The sequence below is a fragment of the Pongo abelii genome, chromosome 5, assembly GCF_028885655.2.
Source record: "Pongo abelii isolate AG06213 chromosome 5, NHGRI_mPonAbe1-v2.0_pri, whole genome shotgun sequence".
Classification (NCBI taxonomy): domain Eukaryota; kingdom Metazoa; phylum Chordata; class Mammalia; order Primates; family Hominidae; genus Pongo; species Pongo abelii.
In genome coordinates, this window is record NC_071990.2 from 131,328,191 (window position 1) to 131,342,121 (window position 13,931).

The 13,931-nt window shown below is 37.8% G+C and overlaps 1 protein-coding gene across 1 annotated transcript in view; it reads right to left on the reverse strand.

Annotated features, from left to right (window-relative positions):
* Positions 1 to 1,421: 1,421 nt before the first annotated feature.
* Positions 1,422 to 13,931, reverse strand: part of TMEM244 (transmembrane protein 244) — a 30,426-nt gene continuing 17,916 nt past the window's right edge. The window contains exons 3-5 of the mRNA XM_009242240.3: positions 13,699 to 13,772; positions 3,620 to 3,745; positions 1,422 to 1,564 (exon numbers count right to left, since the gene is read on the reverse strand). Coding sequence (XP_009240515.2) covers positions 1,497 to 1,564; positions 3,620 to 3,745; positions 13,699 to 13,772 — 268 coding nt within the window. The 3' untranslated portion in view covers positions 1,422 to 1,496. The remainder of the gene's footprint in view (positions 1,565 to 3,619; positions 3,746 to 13,698; positions 13,773 to 13,931) is intronic.

Below are 13,931 nucleotides of genomic sequence, written 5' to 3' on the forward strand. Positions count from 1 at the left end.
GTGGGAAAAAAAAGTGGAGGCTAATTTATCTTTGTGTATTCTTATGTTCCTAGTTCTTTACCTGGAAGCTCTTTTCATACTTTGCTAGTTTCAATACACACTCTTTTTTGTTGTTGTTTCCACTTCCTTCATCATAATTTTGTCTTCATTGAAGTATGGCTTGAGTCTTGACTATTTCCCTTGAATTCTTCTAGAGAGGGTAGTTCCCTCTAGTGATCTGTAAATCAGGTTTCAACCTCTTTGTCCTACTAAAAATTCAACCTTTTGAGGATCTATAAATGTTATGAGAGAGCTTATTTAGATAAGTTGTATACAATAAGAAGTTACAGAAAACTGTGTCTTGGGACATAGGAATAAATAAAATACAGTCCCATAATAAGATGTGAGAGCATGAAGCTTTGTGAATAGATGAGGAAATGTCAGAGAAGGAAAGAAGAGGAACTGTATTGTTTGGCATCAGTTCTTTTGTGTACCTGTAACTCATACTATTTCTGAGTCTACCCCGTTGGCCTGTTTTTTACAGTAGAATCTTTGATGCACCCGTGGGCATATGATCAAGTGTGTATGTAGATTCCATTAAAAGTGCAAAAAAAAAACACTTTTTAAAGAAAGTTATATCTATCTGCTCTAGTTTCGCTCCTCATGGAAACTCAGTCCTTATTTCCTACTATAATGGAGAAAGGAGAGGGGAAGAAAGGGAGAAAAAACTGGTACAGATCAGTCTTGGAGGCAAGCTAAGAAAATCCACGGCTTGCTGAAGACTTTGCCAGAATATAGTCTTTACTGACTTTCACTCCGGCTCCTTTATTATTGACATCAATATCTGTCATTCCTCTATAAGCTCAAATTTTACCAAAAGGAGAAGTAGAGTATGCTATACTTTTTGTTTGTTTGTTTGTTTTGTTTTGTTTTTGAGACGGAGTCTGCCCTGTCTCTCCCAGGCTGGAGTGCAGGGGTGCGATCTCGACTCAATGCAACCTCCACCTCCCAGGCTCAAGCAATTCTCCCGCCTCAGCCTCCTGAGTAGCTGGGATTACAGTTGCCTGCCACCATGCCATGGCTAATTTTTGTATTTTTAGTAGACATGGAATTTCACCATGTTGACCAGGCTGGTCTCGAACTCCTGACATCAAGTGATCTGCCCTCCTTGGCCTCCCAAAGTGCTGGGATTACAGGCATGAGCCACTGCACTCGGCCACTATATTTCTTATATTTCTATTTACCGGATGTATTTTTGTTTCTAAATACATGTTAAGATAGCAGCTTCTCTCCCGTGGATGGTATCTCTCCCGTGGATGGTATCTCTCAGGGTTGGCCTGAGAGTATATTTGGGCCAAAGGAGGCAACCAGTGGAGTCCATCTTCAGTAAAACTGTGTGTTTTTTTATTATCTTAGATATTATTATCTTAGAAAGACAATAATTATAAAATCTATGAGAAAATAAAATATATTTCCACAGTTATTCTATTTAACATTATTTCTGTGCATTAGAAAATCTAAACAAGCAATTTCGATATAGCTAAAGCAGCCCACCAATATGATGTCAAGGGGAATTCCAACATAACTGCAACAGAAAAAAATGTTTAATTTCAAAACATGCATTTTTATATTTTACTCAAGAAGAAATACGTCTGTTTGGTCAAATTATATCCACCCAACAAGAGAAGTTTATCCATGTTCATGAAATCAGGTAGCCCCAAGTTGTACTTCAGTCCTGGTCTAAAAGGTCATTTGTTAAGTCAAACCTTTACAACTCTTCTCCTAGAAATAATGCTATGAATTGTGAGGTTCTCAGGTCAGCTCCCAAAGTGATGATCCTCGGGCCGTCCTGAATCCTCAATGCCTAGTTCCCTCAGGAATTCCAAACCACTTCACTCTGAAGTCACTTCTGTCCAGTAGTCATTTGTTAACATTTTCTAAGTGCCACATGTTAGATCATTAACTCATAACTTTTCTAGGTCCAGAAACTATATAGCTCATTTCAACCCTGAGGACTGAACCACCTATACTCCAAGCCCTTTTACAAATATCATTGGCTGTCTTGCAGAAAAAATTAAGCCCCAAAGTAAAATAGAGCACTTCAGAAGCAGAGTGATGGGGGCGGGATGTCCAATGATTCTTTGAGTTACTGAGGGAGGGTTTGTGTCTGTGGAAACTGATACTAGGCGATGAATATACGGGCATTGTCTAATAGCAGCGAAGCTGGGAAGTTGTAGTTCATTTGGAAATTGTGTGTTCTTCAGTTGGAGACAGATTGTACTTTTTTTTTTTCCTGAGACAGAGTCTCGCTCTGTTGCCCAGGCTGGAGTGCAATGGTGTGATCTTGGCTTACTGCAACTTCCACCTCCTGGGTTCAAGTGATTCTCCCTGCCTCAGTCTCCCAAGTAGCTGGGATTACAGGTGCCCACCACCATGCCTGGCTAATTTTTGTATTTTTAGTAGAGATTGGGTTTCACCATGTTGGCCAGGCTGGTCTTCAACTCCTGACCTCAGGTGATCTGCCCACCTCAGCCTCCCAGAGTGATGGGATTACAGGCGTGAGCCACTGTACCTGGCGGAGACAGATTATACTATCAATAGATCAGGGCACTGAAAATATGACAGTGATTTAAGTTGGTCATAAATAATAATCAACTTTGAATTATAACCTGTGGTTGGTTATCACTCATATTTTGACTGATATGCTTTAAAAAAATAAGGCAGTATAGTAAGGGAGAAAAAAATATGGTGGATAAGTAAATTTTGAGTGGATAGGTGAACAAATGGATGAAATATTCATTTACTGAGTAATTATTATCTGCTAGACACATGTCAGACAATTTCTCATTATCTAATGGAAACCTCATCAGGTTGCCCCCATTTTGTAGAGAAGGAAACTGATGTAAGAGATGTGACTTGTCCACAACTACCCACCTAGTAAAAGGTAGGACTGGAATTTGTATCTATTTTCTTTTGGCTCCAAAAATCACAGGTAGAAATAAAAACCACTTAATCTAAGAACTGGTATTTATTTTAAAATAACTATTGTTGGACAGGTGTCTGTGAATCCCCCCAGTCTTTGATCAGTTTCTGCCCTCAGGGAAGGATTTTGGAGGAAAAATATGTCTTACAGGGCAAACCTTGCCCAGTTGGTGATAAGTTGAATGTGAAAGGGAAGCATCTCTATTTCAGTTTAGTTCTGAATCAGACTGGATATTGAAAAAGAAAAATGATGCAGGGAAAACCAGGGTAATACAAATAAAGTTTAGCTAATAATAGTATTATGCCAATGTTAATTTATTAGTTTTGACAATTGTACTATGGTTATATGAAACGCTAACATTAGGGGAAGCTGAGTGAAGGGTACATGGGAACTCTCAGTTATATTTTTGTACCTTTTCTATAACTCTAAAATTATTTCAAAATAAAACACTTTTTAAAAAGTTAAAAAAACCTCCCTGAGAAGAGTGGTAGAAAAAAATTTGGCTGGAAAGAGGGATGAAGACTTTTCATCTTCAGTTTTTATCATTTAGCTATCATACAAGAATATGCAGACAACAAAGTTCTACTCAGGAAGTGGTTTATGTCCAACATCTGTTTTAATACATTTTCCTTGTTTCTGTTATTTTATTCTGCTTACCAGTTGAAGTGATGGCAACATGAAGAATAGTTACTGAAATAGCATAATCCCAAACCCATTCTTCCACAACTGGAACAAAAAGCAATCCACAAAGAAAGTAGGTGACCTCTGTTGAAACTAAAAGAACTGCAAATACAAGGAAGAATATAATTATTGAGGACTAGAGCAATGAACATTCTGAAATACAACTAGTAACAAGACCAGGAAAGCTTACTTTGAGAAGAAATTTTGGTTAGAATTTTTTAAATGTTCCATTTCCTAACAATCCTCAAATTTGGATAAAACAATTAACATATTTTATCTTTTAACAATTTTAAGATTTATAGAAAACCACAATATATCATTTCTGTTTCACATACTTTGTGTTTAACATTTTAGAAGTGAAATACAATAAAGAAGTGTTACAATATAACCAATATGTGCAAATCTGTAATTGGATTGCAAATCTCATTTTAAGATATATTAAAAACTAATGAAAAAATCCAGTTCTGAGTTTTAAGAAATGAAAAAAAAATTAAACCAAATGTAAGAGTTTATTGAACTACAACATTTGTCTGATACCAAGCACTGCCTAACTTGGAAATGAGTTCCTTTGTGTTTTTGTAATAAAATGGTTCGTTCAGATCATCACTTGGGAAACATAACTGATAACCATGGATGAAAGAAAGTCTCATAAATGACAGATACGGATGGAGACACTCTTCTAAATGCACTGGTTGTGACAGAGTAGTTTACCTGAACACGTATAAAGAGCTAGATATTTACAGGTGAGAACCACAAATCTCTAAGAGCCCTGAACACGGGATGGGTCAATCTTTTGCCTCTTGTCTTTGATATGGATCTTTAAGACTATCATGTTTTCAAAAGAGAGATCCATCAGACTTTAAAGTGACAAATATATGTGATATACCACCAAGTCCCTTTGTAAATGATACCACTTTCCATAAAAATTACCTTTCTTTCCTCTTAAAACACAGAAAATAAGTGATATGTTCATATAATTCAGGAATAAATAAATCTAAGCAGACAAACTGTATATTTTTGAAAGCAAAAAATAAAATAATCACCTTATGTCCTACTGTGCAGAAGTAATTTATTATCCAGCAAGCCAGTGATTGCAGTCAGTAAGCGAGGCACCAAGGAAGCAAGCCCCCGGTGCAATCTTTTTAAAGGCCTCACACATATTCCTCTTCAATTCTATTTAATTTAACTTAACAGGTTTCAAAAGTTAAATACAGAATTCATACTAACTCCTTTTCTATTGCACAGGAATTCCTTTGATCAGTGGAGATCAGTTCGGCATGCCCTGCCACCTAATATCCAGGAAAGAACTGTCCTGTTGTGTCATATTGACACCATCTCTTTCCATCACATTTCATTCCTCCCTCCCCTACTGGTTTACAGAATCACTACAGTATTGTAGGGAAAGAGAAATGCCTCTTTTGTTAGCATTTAGAAATTTTATAGGTTAACTTGCAGCTGCTTGGAGATAGTGATTTTAGTCTTGTACAAGCTGTATTCATGTATATTAATAGAGAATACTTATGCTTTGTTCATGATAGGAAAGAAAGCATGACTTAAAGGAAGTAATACAAAATTTGAAGTCAAGATAACAGCATTCCAGTCTCGCTTTTACAGCTTAAGAGTCATAAGACCTTGTCTGGGCACGGTGGTTCACACCTGTAATTCCAGCACTTTGGGAGGCCGAGGTGGGAGCATCACTTGAAGCTAGGAGTTCAAGGCCACCCTGGGCAACATAGCAAGACTCTGTCTCTAAAAGAAATTGAAAAAAACTTAGCCTGGCATAATAGTGTGCCCCATAGTCCTAGCTACTCAGGAGATGGAGATGAGAGGATCTCTTGAGTGCAGGAGTTTGAGGTTACAATGAGCTATGATCATGCCACTGCACTGCACTCGAGACTGGGTGACAGAGTGAATCTCTGTCTCTTAAAAAAAAAAAAAAAGAGTTATGGAGTCACTTCCAAGATGGCCAAATAGGAACAGCTCTGGTCTGCAGCTCCCAGCGAGATCAATGCAGAAGATGGGTGATTTCTGCATTTCCAACTAAGGTACCTGGTTCATCTTATTGGGACTGGTTGGACAGTGGGTGCAGCCCACGGAGGGTGAGCTGAAGCAGGGCAAGGTGTCACCTCAACCGGGAAGCACAAGGGGTTGGGCGATTTCCCTTTCCTAGCTAAGGGAAGCCATGACAGACTGTATCTGGAGAAACGGTGCACTCCTGACAAAATACTGCACTATTCCCACAGTCTTAGCAGCCGGCAGACCAGGAGATACCCTCCCATGCCTGGCTCGGCAGGTCCCACACCCACGGAGCCTTGCTCACTGCTAGTGCAGCAGTCTGAGATAGACCTGTGACACTGAATCTTGATGTGGAGAGGGGCGTCTTCCATTGCTGAGGCTTGAGTAGCTCACAGTGTAAACAAACAGGCCTGGAAGCACGAACTGGGTGGAGCCCACCACAGCTCAGCAAGGCCTACTGCCTCTATAGATTCCACTTCTGGGGGCAGGGCATAGTAGAATAAAAGGCAGCAGTCCACTTCTGCAGACTTAAATGTCCCTGTCTGACAGCTCTGAAGAGAGTAGTCATTCTCTCCGCATGGTGTTCGAGCTCTGAGAACAGACAGACTGACTCCTCAAATGAGTCCCTGACCCCCGTGTAGCCTGACTGGGAAACACCTCCCAGTAGGGGCCAACAGACACCTCAAACAGGTGGGTGCCCCTCTGGGATGAAGCTTCCAGAGGAAGGACCAGGCAGCAGTATTTGCTGTTCTGCAGCCTCCACTGGTGATACCCAGGCAAACAGGGTCTGGAGTGGACCTCCAGCAAACTCCAACAGATCTGCAGCTGAGGGATCTGACTGTTAGAAGGAAAACTAACAAACAGAAAAAAATAGCATCAAGATCAACAAAAAGGACATCCACACCAAAACCCCATCTGTAGGTCACCAACATCAAAGACCAAAGGTAGATAAAACCACAAAGATGGGGAGAAACCAGAGCAGAAAAGCTGAAATTTTAAAAAACAGAGCGCCTCTTCTCCTCCAAAGGATCACAGCTCCTCGCCAGCGAGGGAACAAAAGTGGATGGAGAATGAGTTTGACGAGTTGACAGAAGTAGGTTTCAGAAGCCTATTTGGTAATAACAAACTTCTCTGAGCTAAAGGAGCATCTTCTAACCCATCGCTAGGAAGCTAAAAACCTTGAAAAAAGATTAGATGAATGGCTAACTAGAATAAACAGTGTGGAGATGATGTTAAATGACCTGATGGAGCTGAAAACCATGGAATGAGAACTTTGTGATGCATGCACAAGCTTCAATAGGTAATTCCATCAAGTGGAAGAAAGGATATCAGTGACTGAAGATGAAATTAATGAAATAAAGTGAGAAGACAAGATTAGAGAAAAAAGAGTGAAAAGAAATGAACAAAGCCTCCAAGAAATATGGGACTATGTGAAAAGACCAAATATACATTTGATGGGTATACCTGAAAGTGATGGGAGAATGGAACCAAGTTAGAAAACACTCTTCAGGATATCATCCAGGAGAACTTCCCTAACCTAGCAAGGCAGGCCAACATTCAAATTCAGAAAATAGAGAGACACCACAAAGATACTTTTCGAGAAGAGCAATTCGAAGACACATAATTGTCAGATTCGCCACGGTTGAAATGAGGCAAAAAATGTTAAGGGCAGCCAGAGAGAAAGGTTGGGTTACCCACAAAGGGAAGCCCATCAGACTAACAGTGGATCTCTTGGCAGAAACCCTACAAACCAGAAGAGAGTGGGGGCCAATATTCAACATTCTTAAAGAAAAGAATTTTCAACCCAGAATTTCATATCCAGTCAAACTAAGCTTCATAAGTGAAGGAGAAATAAAATCCTTTACAGACAAGCAAATGCTGAGAGACTTTGTCATCACCAGGCCTGCCTTACAAGAGCTGCTGAAGGAAGCACTAAACATGGAAAGGAACAACAGGTACTAGCCACTGCAAAAACATGCCAAATGGTAAAGACTATAGAGGCTATGAAGAAACTGCATCAATTAACAGGCAAAATAACCAGCTAACATAATAATGACAGGATTAAATTCAAACATAACAGTATTAACCTTAAATGTAAATGGGCTAAATGCCCCAATTAAAAGATACAGACTGGCAAATTGGATAAAGAGTCAAGACCCATCAGTGTGCTGTATTCAAGAGACCCATCTCATGTGCAGAGATGCACATAGGCTCAAAATAAAGGGATGGAGGAAGATCTACCAAGCAAATGGAAATCAAAAAAAAGCAGGGGTTACAATCTTAGTCTCTGATGAAATAGACTTTAAACCAACAAAGATCAAAAGAGACAAAGAAGGCCACTACATAATTCTAAAGGGAGCAATTCAACAAGAAGAGCTAACCATCCTAAATATATTTGCACCCAATATAGGAGCATCCAGATTCATAAAGCAAGTCTTTAGGGACCTACAAAGAGACTTAGACTCCCACACAATAATAATGGGAGATTTTAACACCCCACTGTCAATATTAGACAGATCAACAAGACAGAAGGTTAACAAGGATATCCAGGATTTGAACTCAGCTCTGCACCAGGCGGACCTAATAGACATCTACAGAATTCTACACCCCAAATCAATGGAATATACATTCTTCTCAGCACCACATCACACTTATTTTAAAACTGACCACATAATTGGTAGTAAAACACTCCTCAGCAAATGTAAAAGAACAGAAATCACAACAAACTGTCTCTCAGACTGATCTCTCAGATCACAGTGCAATCAAATTAGAACTCAGGATTAAGAAACTCACTCAAAACCACACAACAACATGGAAACTGGACAACCTGCTCCTGAATGACTACTGGGTACATAATGAAATAAAGGCAGAAATAAAGATGTTCTTTGAAACCAATGAGAACAAAGACACAATGTATCAGAATCTCTGGGACACATTTAAAGCAGTATGTAGAGGGAAATTTATGGCACTAAATGCCCACAAGAGAAAGCAGGAAAGAGCTAAAATTGACACCCTAACATCAGAATTAAAACTAGAGAAGCAAGAGCAAACACATTCAAAAGCTAGCAGAAGGCAAGAAATAACTAAGATCAGAGCAAAACTGAAGGAGATAGAGACACAAAAACCCTTCAAAAAAATCAATGAATCCAGGAGCTGGTTTTTTGAGAAGATCAACAAAATAGACCACTAGCAAGACTAATAAAGAAGAAAAGAGAGAAGAATCAAATACATGCAAGAAAAAATGATAAAGGGGATATCACCACCGATCGCACAGAAATACAAACTATCATCAGAGAATATTATAAACACCTCTATGCAAATAAACTGGAAAATCTAGAAGAAATGGATAAATTCCTGGGCACATACACCCTCCCAAGATTAAATCAGGAAGAAGTTGAATCTCTGAATAGACCAATAACAGGTTCTGAAATTGAGGAAATAATTAATGGCCTATCAACGAAAAAAGTCCAGGACCAGATGGATTCACAGCCGAATTCTACCAGAGGTACAAAGAGTAGCTGGTACCATTCCTTCTGAAAGTATTCCAATCAATAGAAAAGAGAGAATCCTCCCTAACTCATTTCATGAGGCTAGCATCATCCTGATACCAAAGCCTGGTAGAGGCACAACAAAAAAGGAGAACTTCAAGCCAGTATTTCTGATGAACATCAATGCAGAAATCCTCAGTAAAATACTGTCAGACCGAATCCAGCAGCACATAAAAAAGTTTATCCACCAGGAACAAGTTGGCTTCATCCCTGGGATGCAAGGCTGGTTCAACATACTCAAATCAATAAATGTAATCCATCATGTAAACAGAACCAATGACAAAAAACACATGATTATCTCAATAGATGCAGAAAAGGCCTTCAACAAAATTCAACAACCCTTCATGTTAAAAACTCTCAATAAACTAGGTATTGACGTAACGTATCTCAAAATAAAAAGAGCTATTTATGACAAACCCACAGCCAATATCATACTGAATGGGCAAAAGCTGGAAGCATTCCCTTTGAAAACTGGCACAAGAAAAGGATGCGCTCTCTCAGCACTCCTATTCAACATAATGTTGGAAGTTCTGGCCAGGGCAATCAGGCAAGAGAAAGAAATAAAGCATATTCAATTAGGAAAAGAGGAAGTCAAATTATCTCTGTTTGCAGATGACATGATTGTATATTTAGAAAACCCCATCATCTCAGCCCAAAGTCTCCTTAAGCTGATAAGCAACTTCAGCAAAGTCTCAGGATACAAAATCAACATGGAAAAATCACAGGCATTCCTATACACAAATAATGGATAAACAGAGAGTCAAAACATGAGTGAATTCCCATTCACAATTGCTACAAAGATAAAATACTGAGGAATCCAATTTACAAGGAATGTGAAGGACCTCTTCAAGGAGAACTACAAACCACTGCTCAACAAAATAAAAGAGGACACAAATGGAAGAACATTCCATGCTCATGAATAGGAAGAATCAGTATCGTGAAAATAGCCATACTGCCCAAAGTAATTTATAGATTCAATGCTATCGCCTCAAGCTACCAATGACTTTCTTCACAGAATTGGAAAAAACTACTCTAAAGTTCATATGGAACCAAAAAAGAGCCCACATAGCCAAGACAATCCTAAGCAAAAAGAACAAAGCTGGAGGCATCACGCTACCTGACTTCAAACTATACTACAAGGCTACAGTAACCAAAACAGCATGGTGCTGATACCAAAACAGATATATAGACCAATGGAACAGAACAGAGGCCTCAAGAATAACACCACACATCTACAACCATGTGATCTTTGACAAACCTGACAAAAACAAGAAATGGGGAAAGGATTCCCTATTTAATAAATGGTGCTGGGAAAACTGGCTAGCCATATGCAGAAAGCTGAAACTGGATGCCTTCCTTATACCATAAACAAAAATTAACTCAAGATGGATAAAGACTTAAATGTAAGACCTAACACCATAAAAACCCTGGAAAAAAACCTAGGCAATATCATTTAGGACATAGTCATGGGCAAAGACTTCATGACTAAAACCCCAAAAGCAATGGCAACAAAAGCTGAAATAGACAAATGGGATCTAATTAAACTAAAGAGCTTCTGCACAGCAAAAGAAACTATCATCAGAGCGAACAGGCAACCTAAAGAATGGGAGAAAATTTTTGCAATCTATCCATCTGACAAGGCTAATATCCGGAATCTACAAAGAATTTAAACAAATTTACAAGAAAAAAACAACCCCATCAAGAAACGGACAAAGTATATGAACAGACACTTCTCAAAAGAAGACATTCATGCCGCTAACAGACATATGAAAAAATGCTCATCATCACTGGTCATCAGAAAAATGCAAATCAAAACCATAATGAGATACCACCTCATGCCAGTTAGAATGGTGATCATTAAAAAGTCAGGAAACAACAGATGCTGGAGAGGATGTGGAGAAATAGGAACACTTTTACCTATTGTTGGTGGGAGTGTAAATTAGTTCAACCATTGTGGAAGACTGTGTGGCGATCCCTCAAGGATCTAGAACTAGAAATACGATTTGACCCACCAATCCCATTACTGGGCATATACCCAAAGAATTATAAATCTTTCTATGATATAGACACATGCACATGTATGTTCATTGAGGCACTATTCACATAGCAAAGACTTGGAACCAACCCAAATGTCCATCAATAATAGACTGGATTAAGAAAATGTGGCACATATACACCATGGAACTCTATGCATCCATAAAAAAGGACGAGTTCATGTCCTTTGCAGGGATTTTGCAGGGATATGGATGAAGCTGGAAACCATCATTCTAAGCAAACTATCACAAGAACAGAAAACCAAACACCACATGTTCTCACTCATAGGTGGGAGTTGAACAAAGAACACTTGGACACAGGGCAAGGAACATCACACACTGGGTCTGGTCGGGGGGTGGGGGGCTGGGGATGGATAGCATTAGGAGAAATACCTAATGTAAATGACAAGTTGATGGGTGCAGCAAACCAACATGGCACAGGTATATCTATTTAACAAACCTGCACATTGTGCCCATGTACCCTAGAACTTAAAATATAATAATAATAATAGTTATAAGGTGTTGAGCAAGATTTTAACTTTTAGGTAAGTCTGTTTTCTTCTCCATAAATTGGAATATGGAGTATTATTTATCTCAAAAAAAATTGTTGGGAGGATTTTAATGTAAAATGAAAGGAATTTGCAAACTATTCTCTGCGATGCAAAGGAAAGATATTAGTAATTGGAGTGTTTTAACTGGACTCACACTTTCCAGTGTCCTTGCTAAAACTGATCTCCTGGGTGACAAAATTATTGAAACCTACACAAAACCTGACCATAATAAATACATGCCAAAGTCTCTGAGATTACTCTTATATTTTATTAATATCTCTGAGATTAGACAGGTATAGATTCTCACAGCAACAACTTTGAAGAGTTATGACATTTATCTCCCCAAACCCAAAATTAAAGATCTAATAAATCTAATACGCTAAGGATTTATTGATATCTTTGTACAAATGTTTGTGTTTCATGAGAGGAAAGGACAACTGTAAACCCTGCCAGGCATTTTGGAGATCTTCACTAATCCCTGCTATGTAAAAGTTCATCACTAATCTCTGCTATGAAAAAACACAGCCTTCTCCCATAAGCCTGTGATGTTGCCCTTTCTTTATTGACTGACCCAAAGACTAGAATTAAATAAAGACAGTTGAGTGTTCAATCTCTCCTCTACCCAAAACACACACATGGCCCATACTTGACTCTTTACTGGGACTATTTTCTTTTTAATCATTTGTGGATAGTGTTGGCAAAAACTAGGGAAGTGCCTGAAAGAAAGTTACGATAAAGTCTTAGACCTCTTGTATCTCAGAATCGAAGTATCTTGTTCTCACATATGCTTTGCTATCCAAAATTGAGTCAATAATGGCACCAAACAAGGCTGTACTAAAGCTTTTTATTTGAATTCAGTAACTCTAACTGACCAAGTTTCCTATACAAATTACAGTAGAAATCCCGTTTCATTGGCCTCCAGCAATTTTTCTATATTTGCATATTTGTACCCCCAAAATATTCTCCAATGGTTTTCTAATGAATTGTATCGTTTAAGGAATTGACAGTACATTAAAAAACAATAGGGAAAAACTTAACAAAATATTAAGAGTAATTACTGTATACAGAATGTAAGTATGCAATTTATTTTATTTTTCTCCTTTCTGCTTGTAGATATTTTCTAAGCTTCCATTAATTAATATGTTTTATGATAGAAAACATTAAAATTTTACTTTTCTGAAGATGGGGCAAACTCACCATGAAGTGCCCCCAAACAAGAATGTTTTACATATATTCAAGGTACATAGGTGTGAAGGTTTACAAACATACTAGATATTAATTAATAACTATTCAACAAAAATGCCAAATTTAAAAGAGAAATTTTGCCTTAGTGTGTTCTTTCTTATTGTTTTTCTTCTGCAACAAGTTCTATACTATTTTGGGAAGAAAAATAAAACCAAGCAGAAATGTACAAAGTAGAGAACGAAAGTTCTCTGTCATCCCAGATGGGAGATAACAGTTTGTTGCATAATTCTCCAGACTTCTTATCACTGACACCATGTATTTTACTTTATGCTACAAAAATGAAATTGTATTATGTGAACTCTTTTGCTGTATTTAATTTTCTATTTTATATCTCACAAATATTTTTCTACATCAGCACATTAAGTCATTATTCTTCCTTTTCTTTAAAAATAATGAACAAAAATTTACCCCCAATACAATGAAATGAAAATTTATATAGGAATTCTCATTCTTCTTCTCCACTTATTCCATATTACTTCACCTCCAAGGAATAACAACTTTAAAATTTTTGATGGTACTTTTCCTAATTAATTTTTGAAGTCAGATAAAATACATAGATGACTGCGAGACAGGTCTGATGTTTAAAATTTTTTTATTAAAAAATTTATTTTTAGTGGCATTTAGTTCACTAATTGATAAGAATTTAAAATTAAAACAATTACCTTTATAGTTTATGTTGAGCCATGAGGGATTTGTTTTGAAATCAAATTGTGCCAGGACATTCAACTCATGCACCCTAAAGATGTCATAAATGAAAACAATTTACTACTCTGAATGAGGCAGTTCATAACTGCACATCAAAGTGACACACATTACTATTCTCATACGAGGATAAGTCATGCGATTTACCCACATTGTGGCACATTTCAAAACTGGCTGAAATGGGAAGGAATCA